Consider the following 25,117-nt stretch of genomic DNA (forward strand, 5'->3'; position numbering starts at 1 on the left):
GGAGTGGAATGGTAGAGTGGAGCCTGAGTGAGATAGTGTAAAATTGAAAACAGGCACTATGTAGCTGTCATTTTGCAATAAATCTGGTGTTAAATTCACTCACCCAACAAACAAGCATTATTTCCAGTGGGTTAATGAACTGAATTGGCATAAATGGTTTAATGCGCATCGGAGCTGGTGTGACAGAGAGTGGAACCGCTCGCATGGGGAGGGGGCAGCAAAGGTAAGTAAGTGACTGCTGCCTCTGCAGCCGTAAAGCTGCTGCACCAGGTCAGCCTGGGCTGGCTCTGCTCACAGCGCTCCCAAGCCCTGGCGCCATGAGCTGGAAAGCTGCATTGTTCAGTCTGAAATGGCTTGTATCAGCTGAGCGTCGTCTCGCTGAAAGGGTGATGAACAAGACCAGATTTTTGTTTTAATACAATAAAATTTAAAATATTTTTGTAGTATAGAAGCTATCACTGTCATTTGAAATATTAACTTTAAAATATTTCTGGTTTAAAAAAATAAATCTCTTTAGGTGTATTTTAACCTGCTTGTTAAGCATTACAAGTCTTATCTTTAATGGCAAATGTTACTGTTCTGTTTCACAGACTCAGGCTGGGGAAGGCCGAGTCTACAAGTGCCTCTTTAATCACAAGTTTGAAGAATCGATGAGTGAAAAGGTAGGTATCTGTCTTAGTGAGACAAATCCTTAATGCAGAAATCATTGGATAATTCATCAGTCCAGGCTACCTTATTCTTTTCCAGTGTGAGGAAAATCCATCACCCACGTAGTCGGATAACTGACTGCTTTAACAGATGCTTTTACTTTGATATGTTTGTATTTCCAGCTACGTGCTGATGGCTTGAATTAATTGTACTCAAGTTACAGCCTTTAAAGTGGAAGGTTTAAATAAATCAAAGCTTTTGGGTGGCTAATTTGAGAAGGTAGACTTGGAGCTCAAGTGGTAGTACTGTGATAGAGCATTTAAAGGTGAAGTTGCACCATATGGGGTAAGCTGTGGATAAATGCTGTCGTACAGATTAGAAACAAAATGCCCAAATGCCTCTGCAGGAAGCTGAGTGTGTTTCACTCTTGCTTTCAAGGCTATGAGAGTCGGACTGGGAAGCAGAAAATCCTGTGGTCAGTTACTGACATTTTCCTTAACTTTTTTCCTGAAGATGTTTTTAACAACAACAACAAAGCTTTTCTGGAAAGCCAGTCCGGAATAGAGTTTGTACTGGTGTAGGTATTTTGGGAAGACAGCAATGCCTTCAGTGATTTCAGAAGCAGCATCATAGTGTTTGGGATTATACAGAGCTATAGAATCTGTCTGAAGGGATACAAAGATGGGTGTCTGTAAAGCCCTCCTTGGAGAAGCTCTGCTGAAGGATCCAGGTTCAGAGGCCTGGAGGGATCAGACTCATTTCCTTTTCTTTAAATGCATTAGCTATCTGAAAGCTTAGTTCCAATTAACAAATTCAAAACTGGGAGCGTGATCCCTGGGGGCTTGAAACAAAGCTTCGTTTTGTATGAGCGCATTACTGAAATGGACTGCTGTTTTTGATTAACCTGTTTTTTGTTGTACAGGGACAGTGGTGGTTTCTGAGGGGTCTTTTCTGTGGTCAGCTAAGATACGAATGTAAGATGCTGAGGGTTAGACAAAGCTGTAGCAGGTGACTTGGTAGGGAGAGAGGGGTGGATGCTCTGGGGGTGCAGTTTGCAGAGCAGGAGGAACATGAAAGCTGGTTCTCACGCTTGTGGCTGCCGAGGTTGGACTGTCTGTAGAGTCACTAGTTTTGTAGAAACTGCTACCCAGTAAAAAGTCCACCACATAGCTGACAATAGCTGCCCAGTGGGTGACTCGCTTTGTGTGATCCAAAACCGCGCACCCCCTTCCAGGGGAAGGAAAGTCAGAACCCTGGTGTAAGGAAGGGAAGAATGATATAGGCTTTCTCTCTTCCTTGTGCCAAGATTGCTCCCTGTTCTCCCCACCCTAAAATTGCACAATTTTCCTTCTTTTCAAATAGTCCAATAATGGACAAATTTGCCTGAGCTATTCTGAATTTTCTGCCGCCCTCACATTTAATTTGTATAGAATTTAAACCAAAAGCTATGAAGTGTAGCAGTGTTTTTACAGGCCCTTTTTTGGATGAAATTTAGAAGGGTGTTCTTGCAGCTGCTGGATTTGGGTTTGATCACAGTGCTGCATCCTAGTGAGCCTCACCCATTGTGGAAAATGGCTAGAAATTCCTGTGGTTGGACTCTTTATCTGCTGTCATCTGTTCAGCATGTTGCAGAACAAATCGAAAAAAAACAGTATTTTGTAAATATGACTGGAAAAAATTTTCTTGAGGGCATGGGGTGAGCATATACCACAGCTGGGATAAATGTCAGCAACTGATCCTAGTTGCTGAGAATGAGTCACGCTCTCAGCCGTAGCTGTTCACAAAAAGCTGGATGAATGTGCAGTTTTAAGTGCTTTGCAGAGAGCTGCTGCCTTTAAACCCCTTGATCTGTTCACCTCAGTGTGTGGTGTTAACTGTGTGGTTTCTATGAGACAAACGAAATTTAACTGCAGTCCAGCTTAAATGCATTAATTTTAAAGCATCAGTCATCTTTTGAAACGCAAGTTAAAAACGTAACAGCAGCAGGTTTGGCTTTCCTGCCCGCATTCAGAAGCTCCTTCAGCCACCCCCGTGTGTCTCCCGCAGTGTCGTGATGCGCTGACAACCCGCCAGAAGCTGATTGCCCAAGACTACAAAGTCAGCTACTCGCTGGCGAAGTCCTGTAAAAGCGATCTGAAGAAGTACCGCTGTAATGTGGAGAACCTCCCCCGGTCTCGGGAAGCCAGGCTTTCCTATCTGCTGATGTGCTTGGAATCCGCTGTGCACAGAGGTAAGTGGAGTTGAATCAAAAGATGTGTGACTTGCTGGGATCTAGATTTAAAAGTTTCTCGTGGACCTTTAGCTTGAACATGTATTTACAATCCCCTTCTCCAAGTAACCTTTTTCAAACATGGGTTCAAAGGCAGGTTTCCTCATTGTGATGCTTTCATCACTGTTGTTTTGAAGATCAGGATAGCTGAGTAAACCTCTGGTGCTGACTCCTATTGTGTAGGCAAGGAGTTTAAAATGCAAAATAGCAAATCTGATTTGGACTGATGATGTGTAGTTGCAAATCTTTCTATTCACTGTGAATTCAAAAAGCTTTTTTTTTCCTCCTCCTTTATGTAGTAAGCATTACATATGCTATTTGGTTAAAACATACAATAGAGAACCTGTTTATCATCACTCAGGGAAAGCCAGGAGTAGTCAGTCCTCTGCTGCACATAAGTAATGTTCTTTCCTTGCAGTTCAGTAGCTTGAGTAAATGCCTTAATATCTAACTCCTGTTTTTCCTATGTAGAATGAAGTGTGAGAATATTATTTTTGTTCATTTAAGTTAGTGTAAGCTGGAGATGTCCTAATGCCTTTGGGACAGCTGCCAGCATTAGAAGAATGTAGCAGGGCCATGCTAAAGATTCTGTGAAATTGCCATAATATGTAAAATGGCACATTACATCCTCTAGATTTGCACTGGAGAATTATTTGGTTTTCCCCTTGGTGTGGGGCTGGGTGGGTTCTGATTCAGCAGCAGGACTGCATGCTGTAGCGCCCTGGCACGGGACAGAATGGCTGCTGTAAAACCATAAGCAATCTGTGTATTTATGAGGTTGAATAACTCATTGCTTCTGATTGATGTGGAAATCATGTGTGCTGTTTGGGGAAGAGTTGTGGGTTGTTGTGTTTTGTTGTTGGTGTGGTGTGGTTTGGTTTTTTTTTCCCCTTCTCCATGCAGTAGTGCAGGTGTTTTCCTGAATTACATGCAGAAAACTGCTGTTCAGTTAGTAATTTCCACTTTCACGGTGGAACACATTCTGCAGTGTGTGGCTCATGCACTAAGCATAGCCCAGGAGGAACACTATTTATTCCTCACACCTCCATGTCTCTGTGTGTCTGGGAGCCCCTGTTGGGGTGCAGGACCTCCGGTGCATGGGGCGTTGTGCAAGCAGAAATAGGTTGTGATGGGGACTAAGGGGATGGCATAGCAAAACAGATGTGTTCCTTTTCGTTTAAAAAAAAAAGTCTCTATGGGGACCATAGGAAAGCTTATAGCAGATCTAAGCATTGATTTAAGTTACGTTTCTGTGCAATTGCAGTGGTTTGTTATTCCCGGTAACATATTCTATTCTGTGTTTTGGCTTCCTGAGCAAGTATGTGCCTATTGCTCTAGCAAACCTTTTCAGCTGTTCTTCAAAAGCACCTCCTGTAATGTGAAGTCCAAAATAAGATTCTCTGAATCTTTCAGGAATCCCTTTTTTCAAATCCATGTATTGAATCCATAGGCTCACTATTTTAAAGGTTCAATTAAAAGCTGGGAGCTTCCTTAACAACTGGTTTAATCCCCAGCACATCCACTCTGGTGCATTTATTGCAGTCTGGTGTTCTCTAGAGCGTGGACATCGTCCCTGTTGTTCCAATCTGATGGTAGCATAGGTCAAGAAGGGCTCTTCTGAGCATTAATACTAAATCCCGTTGTCTTCTCTTGGCTCAGGTCGACAAGTGAGCAGCGAGTGCCAGGGTGAAATGTTGGATTACCGGCGCATGCTCATGGAAGACTTCTCGCTGAGCCCAGAAATCATCCTGAGCTGCCGAGGGGAGATCGAGCACCACTGCTCGGGCCTGCATCGCAAAGGTCGCACCCTGCACTGCCTCATGAAAGTAGTACGGGGCGAAAAGGGGAACGTCGGGCTTAATTGTCAGCAGGCGGTAGGATGCTTTTCTATCACTTTACTTCTTGGTTAGTCAGTAGAGCGCTGATTTGTCTGTTAATGTTTTTTCTTGCGATGGAGATTCTTCCGAAGGCAGTCTGGCTCTGCCGGGTGCCAGTGAATGCTGGAGGCAGTTGTCTGATTGTCATGGTGTGAAGTGTAACTTTAGTTACAGCACATTAGTAATGTTCTTTTTTTTTTTTCTCAAAAAATACATTTTTAGATTGTTTTGCTCTGGATTTTGTACTGGATCTCCAGTAGTTCTTCTCCAGCAACTCTCAAGTCATGGAATTCTCTCATGGGTGCAAGATACAGGGAAACTTGCTTTTTTTATAAGTGTTAAAACATTCCCTCTCCTTCCCTTTTCCCTCCTATCTTGGAAATGCACTATATCTTCTTAAAGCACCTTTCCGGTTAGTTTTATTTTTGTGATTTCATTCAGCTTAAATATTAAAAATGGAACTTCAAGGACAGGTGGGTACAACATAATGCTGCATGTCATCGTAGTTGCAGCCACTGAAGGAAATGTTGTCCTTCTCCACAATATTTCTTTAAAATGGGATGATTCTTTTGCCTTCTTAAAATTCCATCTTGGCCCAGATGGATCCTGTTTGTGGTATCTTTAAATTGAAAGCAATGGTTTCATATTTATTCAAACTCAGTAGTGCTTTTTAATGTAATATTACATTTTTCTACTTAATACCTGCTTTTAGTGACCCATGAGCCTGGAAAAGTGACATCAATGCCAAAAATGACTGGGGAGTGTTAGTGCTAATGTGGGAATTTGGGAAGATATGTGCTCTTGACCTCCTGCAATATGCAGAACCACAATAGTCCATTTTCAGTGTAAATATGGCTTAAAGCCTAAGCCCAAAATGTTGCCAGTTTGTCTATGTTATTAAAGATAAATGAGTAGCTGTTAAATTTTTGTAGGGGTTGGGATGCTTTTGTGATGAAGCTTATTTCTCCATAAATACCAGGTGTATTGGTGCAGCAGCTGTAAAGTTTGAGTCATTTCTGCAGTGAGCTGTAGTGCATGACGTATGCTTTGCAACATTAGTGTGGAAAACTAAATACTTGTTTCTTTTTAAATATAAAATCAAACTTGCTGCCTCAGAACTTGATTATTTGCAAATTGTTGGAAGATCAGTTCACCTTGGGAATAACTTCCAGATGGTGAAGTCGTTCAGAACCAAGTAATAAGGCAGGGGACCCTAAAAAGCGATAGAAGATTTCAGGCTTCTGTGGAAAAAGAATGTCTGTGGGTCGGGTTGGTTTGGTTTTTTTTTTTTCAGTTTTTTTATACTTAAGCTTCTGCTTTATTTTTGTACAGTAAGTTGATGCAACAGCAGGGTTTGTCCGTGACTCCCCTTCAAGGTGAATGACCCATGTTCTGTTCTCTGTGCAAAAGCCAGCAGGAGCAAATTAAGTGTTGATTTTTGTAAAAATAATATTAGTTTGTCCATATTTTTATGGGCAAGAGGAATAGACGATTACAAGAACAGGATAAACATTCTAAGCTCTGGGTTTCTGAGGACTGGCATGATGCTATTATATAGCTGCCTGTGACTTCTGAGGTACTAAATCATTTATTATTAATGTTTTAGTGTGAATGGTAGTGGTTGTCTCAGTGGTCACTGGTTTTGCTCTGTTTTGATTTACTGTAGTTTTAGTAGTATTGGTAGGTAATGCTAATACAGCACTTCAGTTTCTTGGCTGGCTCAAAGCAGTAGAACTAGTCCTGAAACTCTTCAGACACAGTTGCCTAGACAGTTTGCTTGAGGAAATTGGAACAAGAAGCATCTAATTTGAATCTGTTTTTACTTACTGGCCTTTCTGTCAAGGTTTGCTCTGATTCTGCTTGCTTTACAAAAGGAAGATGTTTGCCCATCTGCCAAAAATGACATGAAGAATCCCGAAATGACAAAACATAACCAAAGAATCTCCATAATTTTATTTTCCTGCAGGAGCATCTGCTTGTTCCCTTTCCTGCACAAGGGACATGAGTGATTCCTTGTACTTAAAACTGACAATGAAATGCGTTCTCAAACCTTCTGAAACTCTGATTTCTTGATCTGAGGGTTTCAGTTTCTTGTGATGCCTCAAGCAGAATCATCTCGCTTGTGAGAGTCTACACTTGAGATTTAAGCGTGCTGTTGAGCAAGGGGCATGCCTAGACCCAAACATCTGAGAGCTGTGTGTGGGTTTTTTGTCTCAGTTTTGATCAGTGAACATAGCAAAATGTCCAAGTTCTGCAAAGGGTAGAGGAACGATGGCTTGCCGTGTAACGGAAGTGGTTCAGCCTAAGTCACAAAAATAAACTCGTGGGTGTTAGGTCAGCCTTCTCTTGCCTAACTGTAGGCTGAGCTGCCTTCCTCGCCCCCCATGTCACAGGTACACAATGTGCCCTCTCACAGGCTGGCTGCACGTTGGCTTTGCCATGTCAGCGAGTGCTCTGCCTGTTCTGAAGCAGAGGATAGAGCTCCTATTGTTTATACTATTGATGTACTCCTATAGGGGCCTGCATTTTATTAAGGAAAAAAAATGACTAGAAGGAGAGACTACTTCTGGAGCGTGTCTTCCCATGTAAAACAAGTTGTTCTTTGCTTTGGAGAAGCATGTGCAGCTTGGATATGTTTCAGTCTTCTGCAAATATCATTGTCATGTTATTCTTCAAAGATGGAGATCCTTCATGTAGGGAGGGTGGGTCTGTGATGCTGTAGGTCATCAGATAGCAGATATACATGTCCCTTAATGGTGAGCATCCGCCCATAAAAGGTCTGCAGCTCTACTGGCGGTGTCTAGCACCTATGCTGTTGCTCAGTGGAAGCAATATTTTATACTCGAGCTGCTGGCAGACTGTTTTTTGAATGTGTGGCTTTTATGTCTCTTCTGTTCAGTCCCTTGAGCATATAAAACTATAATCCTTGCTTGAAAGGGCACGTATTTCTGCCTCTGATTTCTAATACAGCTAATAAATTGATAGTTAACTTTTAATTTAGCTCCACATCAGGATAAAAAAATCAGAGGATTATGAAGTTTATCCAGCTGCTTTTCAGCTGCAAGGGTTTGTTGTGGGAGGGAGGAAAGATCCTATAAAATGTTCTCTTTTATCACTGGTGCCAAATTATTCCCTCACCCTTGCAGCCGGGGCAGCTGGTTCGCTGCCGCACATGTTGTGTGCGGTTGGGGGTCGAGGCCGTGCAGGCTTGTGTGAGTGTGCGTGCCAGCAGAACTGAACCATGCTGTATTTTTCTTCTTGCATTGACTCTTACGGAGTTTGTAAAGGGTGTATCACTTCTGACTTCCCCTGCTGATTAAGGTTTAGTTTCCTGTTGTGAACTGGACCCTGTATTGGCTTCTGTTTGACCACTGTTGGAGCTGTATAAAATTTTTCTTTTTTTATTATTTTTTAGTGAAAATATCCCAAGAATTTTTGAATCAATAGCTTGTGCCTGCTAGGCAATGCTCTTGCATCCCTTAGAAGCTGAGGCTGGGCACAATTAACTTTGGCCAAGCGAGTTGCAGGAAATCTTGTGTTCCTCCCAGGCAGTCTCTGGTCTGTCCCCTTGATTACAAGTTTCCTATTGAATAAATAGCGCTGGCTTGTATTTTCTCTAGTTCTCTGGTGCTTTTTTCTTCTCTGTGTTTAGTGATGTTAGGGCTTTGCACCTGGAAGTTTCCTGGATGATATTTAGGTGCAGACTTGGAAAGGTGGAGGTGAAAATTGTAATTGTGCTTTTGGATTTAGTTGGGCTGGGGATCAGTAACAAAAATCATTAAGTGTTTGATGTCAGCATAGGCCATTTTATGTCAGTGTGCAGCTGCCTTCTAAGCAAGCGCTCTTTTTTTTTTCCTCCAAATTTGTGAGCTAAAAATACTTGCCCTGTTGCATGATGATACCAGTCTGCCCCATGTCAGCATTGGGGAATTCACAGCTTAGAGGGAAATGAAGTGGGGTGTGGGGACCCTGGGCTGAGTGATGGCCCAGGAAGTTACCCTGCTCCCCAGAACTGTAGATTAAGTGAGATGGAGATTTACCCACCTTCCCTTCATATATATATGGGGAAATAATATAATATGAATAATAAATTGTGTGCTATAGGCTGAAGTGTAATTAATCTGGCTTCCAAAACCTAGAGCAGGCATACTTGAGGAAATTATATTTCATGGGCCAGCAGAACAGAACATTTTATACTGGATTTCGGTGAAATTTGTGTGTCCTCTCCAGGCAATTAAAAAACGTTTTTAAGCTTTGTAGTTAGGCAGCTGGTCTTTAAACATTTATTTGGTTTTCAGTTTAGACTAGTAGATAGTCTTCATGAAAATGTGACAAATTTGCGTGTTTGGTATCATCAGCCTTATGGAATTGAGGATGGATTGAAAATATAATACAATATTGAAATTTTACCTTTTCTGTTCTGTAAATTGGTATGTAACAGGTCCAGGTTTACAGTTGACCTGCACTGTGTGACTGGTTTCATACAGTGTTGCTGGGCTACTTCATAGGATTATTAGGCTTCAGCAACACTGGCCTCCCATGTCTGGAAATCGAGTTGGCAGCACGAGCGCTTAAAATAAGCAACGGTAGAACAGAGGTCAGACCTGGTAGTGTTGTTATTGCTGTAGAATTGCCGTGCTGAGAGGTTGCAAGCATGCTCATTTTGATCATTATAATTTGTTTTCCTATCCACAATTTCTTTCTTCCAGCTTCAAACGCTGATTCAAGAAACTGACCCTGGTGCCGATTATCGCATTGACCGAGCGCTGAACGAGGCCTGTGAGTCGGTGATACAGACTGCCTGCAAGCATATACGCTCTGGAGACCCAATGTAGGTGTCTCCCAGTTACAACTGGGTCTTGTTTCTGTTGAGCACCCATGGAGGTTGTGTGGCTGACCAGTATAGATACTAAAACCTGTCCAGAAAGGATGGACTCCCAACTAGTGATTCATACTGGATTGGAGGGGTGAACTGGGTTCTGTCTTCATTCCTGCTATATAAGCAGGCCAGTATTTTTACAACAGTTTAGCACTGGCGAAGGACATAGCTGTGTCAGGCACTTAGATTAAGTTTGTAACTTTTCATGTGCTAATTTCTCGAACTACATGAGCCTTTAGCAATATCACAAAGAAAAGTTACCAGCCTTGAAAGACCAGTTAAGGCAGATCTTACATAAAATATTCATGATGATTCTGTTGTATGTCAGGCTTGCTGAGAGAATTAAAACAATGGAATTTAAGAGGGTACAAATGTGGTATGCAGTTGATTTTTTTTTTTTTTTGTGTGTGTGTGTGTGTAAACTTTTTGAAGGAAAGGAAAGATCTTCACTGTGTTTGAACATCTTTTCTACGGTGTATTGGAAAGACTGATTTGATGACACCAGCTGTTACAGGGAAGCTCAGCATGATTATAAGAGTATGTTACCGTCTAACTTTTCTGTTTGCAGGATTCTGTCTTGCCTGATGGAGCACTTGTATACTGAGAAGATGGTAGAGGACTGTGAGCATAGGCTCCTGGAGCTCCAGTATTTTATATCTCGTGATTGGAAGTGAGTACTGTAAAACAAGATTTATTCCTCACTTGATGCTTGTATTTAGTGTCTGTATGCATTAGCCATTCCTTGTAAAAGAGAGTAGCTTATGCTTGTTCAAAAGAGGACTTTTAAGCATGCCAGGTCTGGAGAGCATTAATGTCTGTCTAGAACAGTAGAAGCAAAAGCTGCGTGGAAAAAATACATGTGGTGCCCACTTGAATCAGGTATGCAACCCTGAAAAATGCCTCAAGTTTGAGCTCTGAAATTCAGAAGTCTCCCCAGCCATACTGAAGTAGAAGACTGTTTTCTGTGCAGGTGGCAGGCAGTTTTATCTGCTCTGAGCACAATATGGGAGTTAAGAAAACCAGGCTACTGAGTATAAAAAAGACACACTGTGTGAGAAGCACTCTGCTTCCATTTCTGCCTTTTTTTCAACTTCTGTGACTACAGCCTTTAGAGCAGATGTAATTCCCTTTGGAGCCCTGCTTTTCCATCTTTCTCATCCGAAGACGGCAATGCTTTGTTTTAAACATACACAGAGCCCATTGTGTCTGTGTGAGTTAAGATGAGGAGAGTATAAATATTATAAACATGACCAGTGAGGAGAGAATAAGTATTTGACTTCTTCAGAAGATCATGTGGTGAGGAAGTCAAGTACATCAAACAGAGTTACTGCAAGAAAAGTTGAATTAATTGTTCTCAGTGACCACAAGGAGCATAAGGCAAGAAGTCATGGGCTTCGATTACTGCAAAGGGTATGCAAATCAATCATTAAGGAAATCTGACTCATAACTGTGTCCATGGGTGGCATTGCCAGCAGTTAAGAGCTGACATGATCTGTGATGTGCTGTGCAAGAGAATGGGAGATGCTTCAAGAAGTTTTGAAGATTTAATTTGTAATTAAAGATCTTAGTGTGTTTTCACAAGGTTGGGAAGTTGATTCCAAATTGAGCGACAAGCATTTTGCCACCTGTTGGTTCAGCTGGTTAGACACCACTGCTAAATGATGTAGATTTTCCTGCCTCAAAAGCGTTTCAGAATATGAAAAACATTAAAGGTTTGAATAAAGTGACAATGATAAGTTTTCTGTTTGCAGATTGGATACAGTCCTTTACCGCAAGTGTCAGGGAGATGCCTCCCGTCTCTGCCATACCCATGGCTGGAATGAGACTAGTGAGCTGATGCCTCCAGGGGCTGTTTTCTCCTGCTTGTACAGGCATGCATACCGCACAGAGGAGCAAGGCAGGAGGGTGAGTGCTAAGAGGGCAACTTACTGCTCTTTGTAATAGAAGGGTTGTACATAGGTTCAGATGTTGGACACGCTGTGCTAAAGCTGCCAGAACTCAGCAAAAGCTACTTAAAAGCATTTACTGTGGGTGGTACTTGTGCTGATCGGGATGCCCAGCTCCTCCTCCAGTGTGCCTTGAAGGTCTGTGGTGGTGTTCTGGTAAGGCAGAACAGCCACATCAAGATGTGACAATTGCCATCAGGGGGAACTGCATGCTGACAACAGGTAGTGCAAGTCCTTCCCGCAGTCTTTCCAAAGAGGAATGTGATTCTGTGTAGATAGTCAGAATAGCTGCAAAATTTGCTTTATGCAAAAAGGGGTTCCAAGCCCAGCCTTCCTACACTGTTTCTAATTAAGTTTTGGAGTACAACTTCAGATTATACTCCATTAAATTTTTCCCATTGATATAAAGCATCTTTTTAGTTCTTTGGAGCCTGTTGTACTGGTAAATGTGCTTATGCTCTCTTTAAAGAAGACAGTAGGGCTTGCTGCCCTGCAGTCTGGAGATCCACCACAATGACATTTGTTTTGTTCAGGGTGACTCTTTTCAAGTTTGCTGCCCTCTCGTGCCTTTATCAAGGCACTCCCTTGAAAGCCACAGGGTACTTGGTTCCGTTACTCTTGGCACTGTACTGTACACAGCCCCTAGGAGTTGGTGGGTTTACACAATGGCTTGGCTTAAAAATTAATTTCTACAGCTTGATTTAAAAGGTCTCTCATGGCAGGGGTCAAGTATTGATTGAAAGCATCTCTCTTTTAGGAATAATTTTTTTAAATGCAGCTTCTTAGTCTGCTGGGTTGGGACTTCTTAATTCCATTTTATATTAGTGCTGACTAAAGAAATCAATAGCCACCCTGCAAATAACCTGTCAGAGAAAAGGCTTTTAAATGTATTTTTCTTGTGGAAAGTAGGCTAAAGGAGCAGCTGTCTTTTTACTTGAAAGCAAACTCATCAGAGATTAGATCTGTACCTGTTTTCAGTGCTGTGCACAAAATGCTAGGTAACCTCCAGCGCTTTGGATTTTTAAATGTATGAAGTTTTAGGCTTTGACTGGTCCATTTTAGGTCTGCGGTATCCTTGGATTTTTCTAGAATTTGTCTCTTCCTCAGTCTGGGCAGATGCTGGTTCTGATGTGCAGCAGTGGGGAAATTACAGCTGGACTGTTGCCTCATTGTAGGCTTCCCTTTTGGACCTGAGGGCATGAGCTGTTTTGACATCTTCTCCAGAACCAAGTCAGTAGCTTTGAATGAAGGGAGTGGTGCAGCAGATAATCTAGGGACCTGCTTTGAGATCTCGTTTCAAAAGCAAAGTGAAGGTTTAAGAATGTAAAATTTATTTTAGTGGAATGAAAGGAGCCTCCCTCCAAACTAAATGACTAAGCCCCAAACTCTTTTGGAGCCTGGGTTGCTTGTGGGTGCCCCAGAGGGCTCGTGCGGAGCAACACAGCACTTGGTTTGTACTTCCTGGGATTGCTGATGGCATTTGTGGTCACTCTCAGTGCTTCACCTTACAGCACTTTGTTTGCATTGCATGAATTTAGAGACCCTATATGCTAAACGCACTTTGTCCTCATTGCAGCTATCACGAGAGTGCAGAGCAGAGGTCCAGAGAATTCTCCACCAGCGCGCCATGGATGTGAAGCTGGACCCAGCCCTCCAGGACAAGTGCATGATCGACTTGGGGAAGTGGTGCAGTGAAAAAACAGAGACGGGGCAGGTGCTGTACACAGTAACTCTGCTACTTCATTTGCAAAGCTGGAGGGGATGGAAGGACAAAAAGGGGGTAGAGACACTTTTTTTTTTTTTGGTTAGCTGGCTCTTTATAGCTGAGAACATATTAAAAAGGCATGCAGTTCGAAACATCTATGCTAGACTGAGGGACAGAGGTAATATGAAGAAACTTTGCACCTCCCACATGGTTTCAGTAGCTTCAAATGTGTAGTGGAATGAGAAGGGGAAAGGGGATGGTTAATAAGAAGGACTTGATGAAGCAACCCTACCCCACCCTGACTCTTTGTTGTAATATTCTAAGTTTGACATTTCCCACATAAACTTTATCCCATTTCCATTTGGCAAATACTGACATGCTTCCTGTGTTTATACAGAACTGAACTAACATCTGCTGCTACTTAAAGTTTCAACAAATACTTTCATGTTCAATTGCTGTGCCCCAGCAGAGCTGTAGGGAAGGAGCCGTTCAACAGCAGATGCAGTAGAGCATACACCACTGTGGTTTTGAAGTGTGTATCATAGGTCGTAGTTTGGGTAATTAACCTCTTATTAAGGTTATATGAAGGGAAAATTAAATACGATATTCCAGAAGTGAAAGCACATCATGCAGCTTTTGAGAGCAAGCGGAAACATCCTAGACCAGCTTTCTCAGTCATTACTATGTATGTGTGTTCTGGGACTGCCAGTAAAGTAGCTGGGATTAAATGAGATTTAGGACTTTACAAGGAGGATGGCAGTTTCATATGTGTTACAATATTTCAAGCCCAAATTTTCAACTGGGGTTCTTGGATCACATGCTAAAATGTCTGGTTTTTTTTAGGAGCTGGAATGCCTTCAGGACCATCTTGATGACTTGGCCTCTGATTGCAGAGACATAGTGGGAAACCTCACTGAGCTGGAGTCCGAGGTGAGCGGTTTTCAGCATGAGATAAAGGGAAGAGTTGAGCATGTCTGGTTAAACATGTCATTTTGATAGTGAGGGAAAGTGAGGTTAGAGTAGATGCAGAAACGCAGCTCTCTGGGGTCAGAAACTAGCCTTTTTACCCCGTACAATGGAAGTTTTCATGGGGCTTTTTGAGGTAGAGAAATGAAAAATAATTGAGGGTTTTAAGCTGGTGATGATGTTTCTCCTGCTTAAAAAAATGGATATGGTACTGAAGCTGAGATTTCTTGCACAGGTAACCCAGTTAACTTCAGTGCGAGTCAAGATATGTTACGGGACTTTATTTTTTGGTCTTGTTTGCAAGTTGTTTTGAGAACCATATTGCAACCTCCCTACTCTAACCCAAAAATGTTGCCAGAAATAACTGCCAGGGCATCATTAGAAGTTTTTAGTGAGGTCAGCAGCTTTACTTATTCTATGAAGTTGCATGTTTGACTGTCTTGCCCCACACTGTTCCCTATATCTCTTAAAATTTACGTCGTGCCCTCAAGAAAACTTTGTTCCAGTGATTACAGAATGGTTTGGCCAGAACTATCATAAATCTTCAGCTCACACCTAGGCGTGAGGTGATTTTTAGTGCTGTAGCATCCGATTTGAAGGAGATTGGCTGAATTATCCAAGTAATAAGTTTCTGTGGTGACCAGGCTCTTCCCTTAAGCTGCAAGGCTTGTATTGCATTTGCTGTGTTCTTAGCAGGAGTGAACCCTACAATTTCCAGAACTGAAAGCTGTCTGCATTGCATCTTTCAAGACCCTGTAAACTGGCTTGAATTTAACTTGTTATCACAGGTTGTTTTTTTTTTTTCAGAGCCTTTTTTCTTGTCCATTCACTGTGAAAATGAAATATTGCATGTTTTCTGCAGGACATTCAAATTGAAGCCTTGCTGATGAGAGCATGTGAGCCCATTATCCAGACATTCTGTCATGTGAGTACTCAGTAATAGCTTGAATATCTCTGGGGAAAAACTACTGTGTGGGAAAGGTTAGAGGTTTTTAAAATTAGTTCTTGATGTTCTTTCTGCACTTCAAAGGTAAAATCAGAGGTAAGCAGTTACAAAAGTCTTTAATTTAAAAAAAAAACACCCTGAAACAAGAATTCTTAGTTCAGTTTAGTGTTTCTGCTGCTGTCAGAGACCTAGCGCAAAAGCTAGAGGTTTAAAGATGAATGTTGTCCTGTAATTGGAAAAGTTACTCTTTACAGTGAGTTAAAAAGTAAACTCTTTCCTTACCCTGCCCAGCAAGCAGTGTGTGCAGCTGCTCGGCATTGCTGAAATAACTTCTTCGATTGCTCTAGGGTTGAGTAGTTAAATAGCAATGAAGGCACCTCACTGTAATACTTCATGTAAGCATTGAGTCTCTGTGGTATGTTCTCCTGAGTCTAAAGCATGTATGTGCCTGAGATTATTCTTTCCCAAACTATATCTATAAATACTTGTGTGGCACAACTCTCGGGTGGTCAGTTAAAGCTCACAATAGAGAGTGGGACTGCAAATAACATTATTTCTGGTCACTGTGGGCTAAAGGCGTATAAAAATCATGACTTGTAAGAGTAGCTCATTTTTAAGCCTTTTGTGTGTTTTGCAGGAGGTTGCAGACAACCAGATTGATTCTGGGGATCTAATGGAGTGTCTAATACAGAACAAACACCAGAAGGAAATGAATGAAAAATGTGCAATCGGAGTTACTCATTTCCAGCTGGTAAGCAGTGCTTTTGTCTTCTGTCTGTGGAAGCCTGTTCCGTTTGTTGAGGGTGTTGACAGAATTAGCTAATAATGAAACCCCTCCTTTGAGATTGATTTCTGCCTGTATTTAAAGTGCTCTTATGAATTCAGACAGTTGTACTTGCACGCCTGGTCATAAATGGTCACTTCTGGAGCTTATTTATTTTCAGTCCCTCCTTCCTTCCCTGCATGTGGTAGATAGGGTCCCAGCTTCTTCAGCGGTGAAGTGTCTCCCTTTTTATCATCATTAATAAGTTGTGGACAAAAGCATCTGCTGATTGTACAATTCAACAATTGTTCTTTTGGGCAGCACTTTTTTTTCCTCCGGGTAACCAAAGTTGCTCTTCTCATTTCTTGCAGGTTCAAATGAAAGATTTTAGGTTCTCATACAAGTTTAAAATGGCTTGCAAGGAGGACGTGCTGAAACTTTGCCCCAACATCAAAAAAAAGTATGTAGCACCTGAGCAAACAGCAATCTGATTTTATAAACATGTAATAAAGTTAAAGGATATTTCATGATAGGACAGAAAATGCTGGAATTCCTTTAAAGGCCGATTGTTTTGTGTGTTTTCTTGTAGTTACTGCATTCTGCAGATGCTTAAGGTAGAGGCATTGCATGCCTCTTTAAAATCACTTCTGCTTTACTCTTGCATACATGCCTGTCCTCTTTATTTTTCTTGCTCCAAAAATAGCTAATGATGACAATTAGTGGACTGTATGTCCCAGAGTGTTTTATGTCCTTGCTAGATTCACCATCTTCTGAGATGCAGGCTGCAGTTGTTCCAGTTGCTGATCTGGGAAGGGAAAATATGCCACTTGTTTTAGGTGGTTTGTTCATCTCAGGATAAGGGGTTTTTTAATATCATACTGCAATGACATAAGGGTAAATTACACACAAGGCCAATCCTGTTTGTGGATTGCAAGACCATTCACATTTTATGATATAAATGTCCTTGCCATAATGCGAAAGGATTGTTTGCAATGCAGTGTAGGTATTGACCTTCCTCTATCTCTGAGATTAAGTAAAGCTTTTCTGAAGTGCTCACATAACTTAAGAGCAGAGGTTTTGCTGGGCAGGGGTGTGGTAGGATTTTGAATATCTTCTGTCTGATAATCTAGACTCCAATGAGATAGCATCAGATTTAGGTTTCGTGATCCAATTACTCTGCATAGAGCTGTACCCAGGCTACAAGTAAACACAGATGCAGAAGGACTTTGTGTTGTCTTTGGATCCTTGGGCTCAGTTTCTCAGATGTGATGATCCAACACCAATCTTGGCTGGTCTGAGTGAAGGGTATATGAGTAAAAAGCTGTTTTCTTGCCTGCAGGGTGGATGTAGTGATCTGTCTGAGCACAACTGTGCGCAATGATACTTTGCAGGACGCCAAGGAGCACAGGGTCTCTCTGAAGTGCCGCAAGCAGCTGCGTGTTGAGGAGCTAGAGATGGTAAACATGCATGAAACTCTTGATCTGCCTGATCTTCTAGCGAGGTCCTTGACTGAAAGCTTCCTGGTTTGTCTGCCCTGGAAGAAAAAGGAAGCTCGTTTGTAAGATGTATCTAATTTATTTTTGCATTCTTCTTACAACATGAGGCTGAGTTGCCCTTCATGGTGAAAGACATGATTGTCTACTTTAATGTCTTAAATAATAGTCTCATGAAGGCCAAGGCAAGCAAAATGGTCATTGGAATTTCAGCTAGCAGTGATTATGTTTACTGTTAGATAGCAATGTGCTACACATGCTGGTGTCCTTAAAGTCCTCTAGGAGAGAATAAAAGCTTCATTTTACAGCCTGAGGAAACAAGCACAGATGAAGCAACTCGACTCCAGCTGCTCTAAGTTGCTCAGCGGATAAATAAGAGTAGTGTTTGTTCTGGTAGACAAGGCTGCCTCTCAACTTCCTGCTGCAGTGCTTCCAGCAATAAACTCCTGAGGTCTTTGTCCAGTAGATAATTGTCTGAGTTTTAAAGCTTCACCTTAAGTAGGCCCATGTCAGAAGATGCAGCATTCCTGCCTTTGTATGGAAGAATCCAAACGCTGGGCATCACAAAAAGCAGGAAACTTCATTCACGTCCTCCAGATCACTCAAGAGATGAGTGGTTATTAATGTGTCCTTTAGCTTTCACAGGAAAATATTTTGGTTGTCCTGAACATTTGTCGATGCCCATTTAGGAGGAGCAGTGGCAACAATTTGCCAGCTCTGAAGTTCAATTTAAACACTCTTTCAGTGCCAAAAGCTACTGTATGGATTTGCAAAGCTGATTTCCCACTAACACCACTTTTCACACCTTAGACTCTTATATTTAAAGAAACTGACACACCTGTTGTGGGAGTTGTTTGCTTGTGGTGAGTAGAGGGCTCGAGCTAACAGATTGACTAAGTAAAATAGTCCTTAGAGTCCTACTTCGAAGTTCATACTGTAATTTATCCTGCAGACTGAGGACATCAGACTCGAACCAGAACTGTATGAGGCTTGTAAAAGTGACATAAAGAATTACTGCCAAAACGTGCCCTATGGCAATGCTCAGGTAATGGATTTTATTAATAATTTATGATTTAATTTGTACTTTCATTTCAGAAAACTTTTGAAGAATACTTTTGTCCCTGTGAGGGCAGCGTTAGATTTTCATTTTGATAACACTGAAATGTTTTGTTAGTATTTTGGGACATTCTTCTTTTTCTTTCTCCTGCTGGTTCCTGGGCATTAATATCAGTTGGATACAATGCAGTGAGCACTTCATTCCTCAGTTAATGCTAGGTATAAGCTATTAGTAGCTGGTTACTGCAAATGTTAAAGATTTAGGCATAATGGCTGCAAGGTGAGGTTTAGGGTTTTGGAGTAAGTCCAGGTGGCCCTCTTCATCTCATTAAATCTTTGTGAGAAAAGATGAGCTTAACACAAGTCCTGGAAATAAGCATTGATAATGACTTCTGATAATATTGAGGCATTGGGAACTTACCTGCATAAATCAGGTGAAAACAGCCATTAGGGGAACACATAGCTCTGCGTTTTGAGCAGTGTATGGCAGAATCATATCAGTGTGTGTGTTCTGGTTGTAATACTGTGTTGTAGATTATTGAATGCCTAAAAGAAATCAAAAAGCAGTTGAGTACCCGGTGCCACCAGAAGGTGTTTAAACTGCAAGAGACAGAGATGATGGATCCAGAACTGGACTACACACTCATGAGAGTCTGCAAGCAGATGATCAAGGTAATGGTAGTGTGCTGATTGAAAAGGGCAGAGTTGGGATATAAGGACTGTCGGTTTTGAGCTTCTCATAAAGGCTTGTATACAAGACTCCTGTGTTGTTTTACAAGTATGATTGCTTTTTTGTAAAATAATCAGTTTCTTACCTCTGAGTCAGGCTGAGGTTTCTTCAGGGCTCTTCTCTTCAAATTTGCTTCCTTCAAATATCTGATGAAAGCCTGTGCGCTAATGACTTTCTTCCCAACTGCCAGCAGAATTGAGGAGGAATTCTGTGCTCAGGCTTCTAACACAGTTTTCATCCAGTTGGTTTGGATCTGGATTTGGATTGGCTTTTAGCAAAGGTGAAGAAGGTATGATAACAGTGAGGTGTAACATCTTCAGTTCACTGCTGACCTGGTGCACAGAGCCTTTCATCAAACTGATAAAGCAGGCCAGATATTAAAATTAGAAATGCTGCCTTAAAGTGGTACCATGTGGAAAGCAGCAGTGAATGTTTAATATGAGACACTCTTGTGCAGCAGCCAGAATCGCAAGCCCTGAAGTGCTGGTATATGTGGTCGGGATGCAGTACCCTGGCTCTGTATTGTGGCTGAAGCAGAACATCTTAAGAATTTATTGCTCTTCAGTACAAACTCATGCGTTTACAAAAAGACCTGTAGTCTCACCAGAACAGTGAGGACTAGAAAATGCAACAGCCTGATCTTACACCCACAGAATTAGTTTCTAACAAAAGAAATGAGTACTTTGATCTGAATTTTGGGTAAGCCAATTCACTTTTGACTATCTAATTCAAGGTGGGAATGGGCAAATTGGCATCAGTGAGCTGTTCTCTGCTTTCTCATCATGTATGGTCTTACTTGATCCTGAGTGTTACTAATAAAGTCCTTACCTGTCGCTTTGTCCAGCCAGCATTTATGCAAAACAGCACTGTGTGTGTAGACTTAAAAGATTCCCTTTTTAGTTTCTAAAATAAAAACAGTGAAAGTAGTATGAGACCTAATTTGGTGGTTATTTTCTGCAAAGTGTGCTGTAACTTAGGAATAGAAAATAAAGGCAAATTGATTTTGATATTGCCAACACAAAATGGAGCCTAGAAGCCAGTCAAGGCTGTATAGCGTTGTGCTGACTCTGAGCAGAGATTTTTGTGCCTGTAGTCAATTTAGACATAGTGCTGTTCCTTTTTAATAGGAAGTGTTGCGCCTGGCGAGTGTGTGTGTGTGTATACCTTTGAGCTGGGCAGGTGGTCATTCTCTTCTGTGAATATAATTGCACTCTTTTTCAAGTACCTAGTGATGAAACTTGTGTATGTTTGGTGGTCTTTTTTTTTGTAGCGGTTTTGTCCAGAAGCAGACTCAAAAAATATGTTGCAGTGTTTGAAACAAAACAAGAACAGTGAAGTGATGGATCCTAAATGCAAGCAAATGATTACCAAGCGCCAGATTACCCAGAACACAGGTATCGTCTTCTGAAAAAAACTTCATTTTCCTGCCTGAGCTGTCGAGTGGTCTGCACGGCTGAAAGAATATTTGCTTTGTTTTATTCTCCTTCCTGGTTGTCAGCCCACACACTGATGTTATTCAGTCAAGTTATTGAGGATCAGTGTGTGCTATTGGACCCACTTTATTCCTAAAGTTCTTACTTCACAAGTTAGTGTTTTTTCACAACAGAATTTTATTTTAAATTTATTGGTGGTACAGTGTAATCCAGGGAATTTCTATCAAATCTCTATTGGAGTCTTATGTTCTGTAATCTGAAGAGATGTGTACTTCAATGAAGTTTTGTCGTCTTTCCCGGTTAGATTACCGCTTAAATCCAGTGCTCAGGAAGGCCTGCAAAGCAGACATACCGAAATTCTGCCAAAATATCCTGAATAGAGCCAAGGATGATACAGAGTTGGAAGGACAAGTCATCTCATGCCTGAAGTTGAAATACGCAGACCAGGTGAGTGGAGCTGGAGCGTGCAAATGAGAAACTGGGCTGAGCAACAGTCAGTGAATGGCAGATCGAACTTGGGCTTGTGGTTGTTCAGTTTATGTAACAGGCTGCACATAATTGAGGTTTTATGCTCCTATACAAGTATTACAAAATATATACATATTAAAATGCAAGGTGATTGATTAATGAAAATAGAGGTCATTGAGTTGGGTTAATGACTTTTTCCGCTTAATAGCGTCTCTCTTCAGACTGCGAGGACCAAATTCGAGTGATAATCCAGGAATCGGCTCTTGATTATCGGCTGGATCCCCAACTTCAGATGCACTGTTCTGAAGAGGTAGGAGAAGTAGCTCCACAGCTGCTCTTTCAGGATGAAAACTCCCTCATGAAAAGATTTTGTTTCTTAAAAGATGAACTATCCTGATAATTAAAACAAACAAACCCTTTGAACTGCTTGTAAATAGTCAGGTTCTCTGCTTGTGACTTTTGCCCAACATGCAAGAATTCCAGTTTCCTGTGCAGTGCTAATATGAAGATAATTTTTTCATCTGGGATCTCATCAGTACTTGTGACTATGGGAAAAGTACTGCTTTCCTGTTGTAAAAACAATCTGTGTTAGTTCTCTGGTCTTGTCAGCCTTAACTGGAACACAGTCAGATCGTTGAGCTTTCATTTCTGATTGCCAAATCAGTCGTGCCTCAGATATTGCTTATTTCATATCTTAACGTTACTTCTATTCAGGTTTTCCCCCCTGCCTTCCTCCTTAGTGCATCAATATTGACTTCTTGCTGTTGGGTTTCAAAGGGTTTGCATATTGCATGAGCCAGACTGCATTTGGCTCTGGGGATTCTGGAGGTGAAGTATCTCGTCATGTGTTCGCTAGCTGTGCCCTGTGATGAACTAATGTATTTGAGATATAAATGTGCTAAAAGACAGAATGATTGTTCTGAGTGACTTCTGTTAAAATACCTTTTTCAAAATAGATTTCCACCTTGTGTGCAGAAGAAGCAGCAGCTCAGGAGCAGACTGGGCAGGTGGAAGAATGTCTGAAAGTGAATCTGCTGAAAATAAAAACTGAAATGTGCAAGAAGGTAAAGGAAATAAATTGAATGTGCTCTAAAAGGCACCTCATCCCTGGAAAAGTCTGTGATTTTTCCAGATCACAGCCCAGGCCATGTTCTAACTAGTATGAAGCCAGAGCTCTATAAATTTCCGTACACATCTCAGTTCTGGCCTGCAGCGATTCAATTCAATTTCAATTTGCCAGTGAAAATTGTGCCGACAATGCCTCCTTTGCAATCCCAGGCTTGGATCCTTTCTTGATTATGGTTGCCAAAGATTCTTGTTACTAATCTGTTTTCTGTTGCTGTCTCTATTGCTTCCCGAGTGCTGGGTGCGGCCAAGGTCTATATGCCCTGTGGCTGTGGCACCTTATTTCAGTTCTAACTGAAGTAACCCTGGCATGTTGACTTTGTATTTTAGATTAATGTGGCTATTTTAATGAACGTAACTGTGGTAACCCTTAAAAGCCAGGACATTTTATCCAGCCTAAACCAGCATTCATAGCCTCATTCGAGGACAGTGCTGTTTCTTCTCATGATCTTGGATTTTTAAGAAATTATGCACCTTTCAGAAACATTGAGCAGTATGAGTTTTGTCATTTCCCGCTCCCCAGGAAGTGCTCAACATGCTGAAGGAAAGCAAAGCAGATATATTTGTTGACCCAGTGCTTCACACAGCCTGTGCCCTGGACATCAAACACCACTGTGCTGCCATTCCACCGGGGAGAGGACGCCGTAAGTGCTCGTACTTTACTTGTATAACCTCTCAGTCCTGAGGGCCTTAATGCTGGCAAGAGAATGCAGCTTATCCTGAGTACCAGGTCTTTCCACCAGTTCTCCGTGGGTAATGAAGTGCAGTGGCTGCAGAGGTGGTAGATGCCACTAGAAGATGGCTATCAAGAAGTCCTTCCTTGTGTCAGAGGTGGGACCAGTTCTTCAATCCTGATATCTGTGCAGCCTTATCTGCAAATCTAATGAGTATATTTAGTATTCCATCATTCATATGATTACTCACAGTAGCGTGTGATACCAGATCCATAACCCTTCTATAAAGTCCCTTCTCAGTTAAATCCCATTGAAAATGAGCTCTTAATACACATGGACTGAAGTACATGGACTCATTTTTCTGCAAGGTTTATTTCCCACCCTCTGTCAGCTTCACACAAGATACAGCTCCCAAGCTTGCTTATGATAGTGTTACACCAGACTGCATCAAAAGCTTCCCTGAAAAGAAGCTGCTTCTCTTACAGAAGTGAATGAACTTGGTTTTACAAGATTCATTCTTAGCTAATCCCCTTGGTCCTTCTTTCTTTATGTCAGTCTTTGTCCATAGTTGGCTTGTTTCAGTATTTTTGACAGGCAAAATTAAACTGAAGTCCTTTGATCCTATTTTTTCTTCTCTACTTAAATGTACCGTTTTTTTCTTTTCAAACATCACAGAGGTAGGTAATCTTTACTACATTCTCTAAGTTCACTTAGCAGCTAAAGGCTCTGAGACTTCATCAACTGTTCCAAGTCCTGTAAGACTGAGTTCAGCAGGTTCAGACCACTTGAAACATGATAAGTATTTCCTAACCCATTATATTCCTGTTTGAGGTTAAGCTCTTGCACTTTGTTACAATTACGTTAGCTAACTGGATTGTCGGTATGGCTGTTTAAGGAAAGCTAGTGGAAAAAAAGGTTCTGAACTTTCCCATCTTTCTGAGTTTAGATGGCATTAAAAATAGCAGCCAAGTCTTTTCCTGATCATTATCTTTCATGCTGGTTACTGAATGCCTTTCTGAAATTCTGGGTATCCTTTATTTATTCCTGTTTCGTCATAGTTCTTTTGATGTGTGTTCTGATGTGTTTGCACTGGAAGGTGTGCAGAAGTCTGTAGCTGAGGGATCTGACTCTGAGTGTTTGAACTGACAATTGTATTTAAAAAGTGTGTGGAATTAGTTTAAAATTTGCAGCCTGTTTGCTATGAACAAAACTCTTCACTGCAAAGCAAAAAGCATCTAATTAGGAATTATTCAAGTAAGGTGGTGTAAGCATAAAATACCAAATTTTATGTCTGTGTCTCATACGAGCATATAGAAGAGCTTATGAGTTAACCAAGCTACTCTGTAGGCACCCAGAACATTGTGATCCCATTTCCTTTGCACAGGACTGTGCAAAAACTCAGGAAGTTAATCCCTTCCCAAACATTTTGTTGATCAATAGAAATTCTTAACAAGCCTAAGGAGATAACACTCTCTGTTTTCCTGAGCTGAATTTTATCTTCTCTCTAAAGGATAGTGGCACAGAATTTAGAGTATAGCCCATTGAAGGTGCAAACATGTAAGATATTTATAAAATCTTACGTAAATCACATGATGGATACACATCTTGGATATGTACTGTAATTTATTTTTGGAAGTCAAAATTCCTTATGCCTCAAAATTCAATATTAATAATGAATCTTGGTGGAACTGCTGGCTTCAAGGGTACAACACGGCTTTGTGTATAGTCTGTCAGGCTAGCTAGTCTGTTCAGAAAGCCACGGGACCATCAGCCTTTATGAGAATTGAAGTGTTCCTTTCCAGCAGCCTTTCTGTAGCATGTTGTTGAAGCCACCGTTTCCATTTTGTAACACCATTTTCTGCGTCTTACAGAAATGTCATGCTTAATGGAAGCTCTGGAAGATAAGCGTGTGAGGTTGCAGCCTGAATGCAAGAAACGCCTTAATGATCGTATTGAAATGTGGAGCTATGCCGCAAAGGTGAATATTTAAAGGATTTCCCTTTTTTTGTGTTGGATCTTTGTTGCGAGCCATTTATGAAAAACTTCAGCTGTAATGAAATTCTTGTCTCTGAATGAAGTTTAGCATGTCGAGTTTGGTCCAGAAAAACTGAAATTTGGTCTCCTTTTTTGAACTTGTCT

The 25,117-nt window shown here is 41.3% G+C and overlaps 2 protein-coding genes across 2 annotated transcripts in view; one reads left to right on the forward strand and one right to left on the reverse strand.

Annotated features, from left to right (window-relative positions):
• Positions 1–25,117, reverse strand: part of COG4 (component of oligomeric golgi complex 4) — a 371,279-nt gene that overhangs the window by 274,554 nt on the left and 71,608 nt on the right. The window lies entirely within an intron of this gene.
• Positions 1–25,117, forward strand: part of GLG1 (golgi glycoprotein 1) — a 79,175-nt gene that overhangs the window by 48,584 nt on the left and 5,474 nt on the right. The window contains exons 6-25 of the mRNA XM_082062919.1: positions 591–662; positions 2,695–2,878; positions 4,577–4,791; positions 9,504–9,625; positions 10,242–10,343; positions 11,425–11,578; positions 13,196–13,333; positions 14,168–14,254; positions 15,153–15,215; positions 15,874–15,987; positions 16,371–16,459; positions 17,339–17,456; positions 18,445–18,537; positions 19,083–19,220; positions 20,549–20,672; positions 21,016–21,158; positions 21,388–21,489; positions 22,136–22,243; positions 22,828–22,948; positions 24,850–24,956. Coding sequence (XP_081919045.1) covers positions 591–662; positions 2,695–2,878; positions 4,577–4,791; positions 9,504–9,625; positions 10,242–10,343; positions 11,425–11,578; positions 13,196–13,333; positions 14,168–14,254; positions 15,153–15,215; positions 15,874–15,987; positions 16,371–16,459; positions 17,339–17,456; positions 18,445–18,537; positions 19,083–19,220; positions 20,549–20,672; positions 21,016–21,158; positions 21,388–21,489; positions 22,136–22,243; positions 22,828–22,948; positions 24,850–24,956 — 2,394 coding nt within the window. The remainder of the gene's footprint in view (positions 1–590; positions 663–2,694; positions 2,879–4,576; positions 4,792–9,503; positions 9,626–10,241; positions 10,344–11,424; positions 11,579–13,195; positions 13,334–14,167; positions 14,255–15,152; positions 15,216–15,873; positions 15,988–16,370; positions 16,460–17,338; positions 17,457–18,444; positions 18,538–19,082; positions 19,221–20,548; positions 20,673–21,015; positions 21,159–21,387; positions 21,490–22,135; positions 22,244–22,827; positions 22,949–24,849; positions 24,957–25,117) is intronic.

The sequence above is a fragment of the Streptopelia decaocto genome (assembly GCF_964273445.1).
Source record: "Streptopelia decaocto genome assembly, chromosome: 11".
Taxonomy (NCBI): Eukaryota; Metazoa; Chordata; class Aves; order Columbiformes; family Columbidae; genus Streptopelia; species Streptopelia decaocto.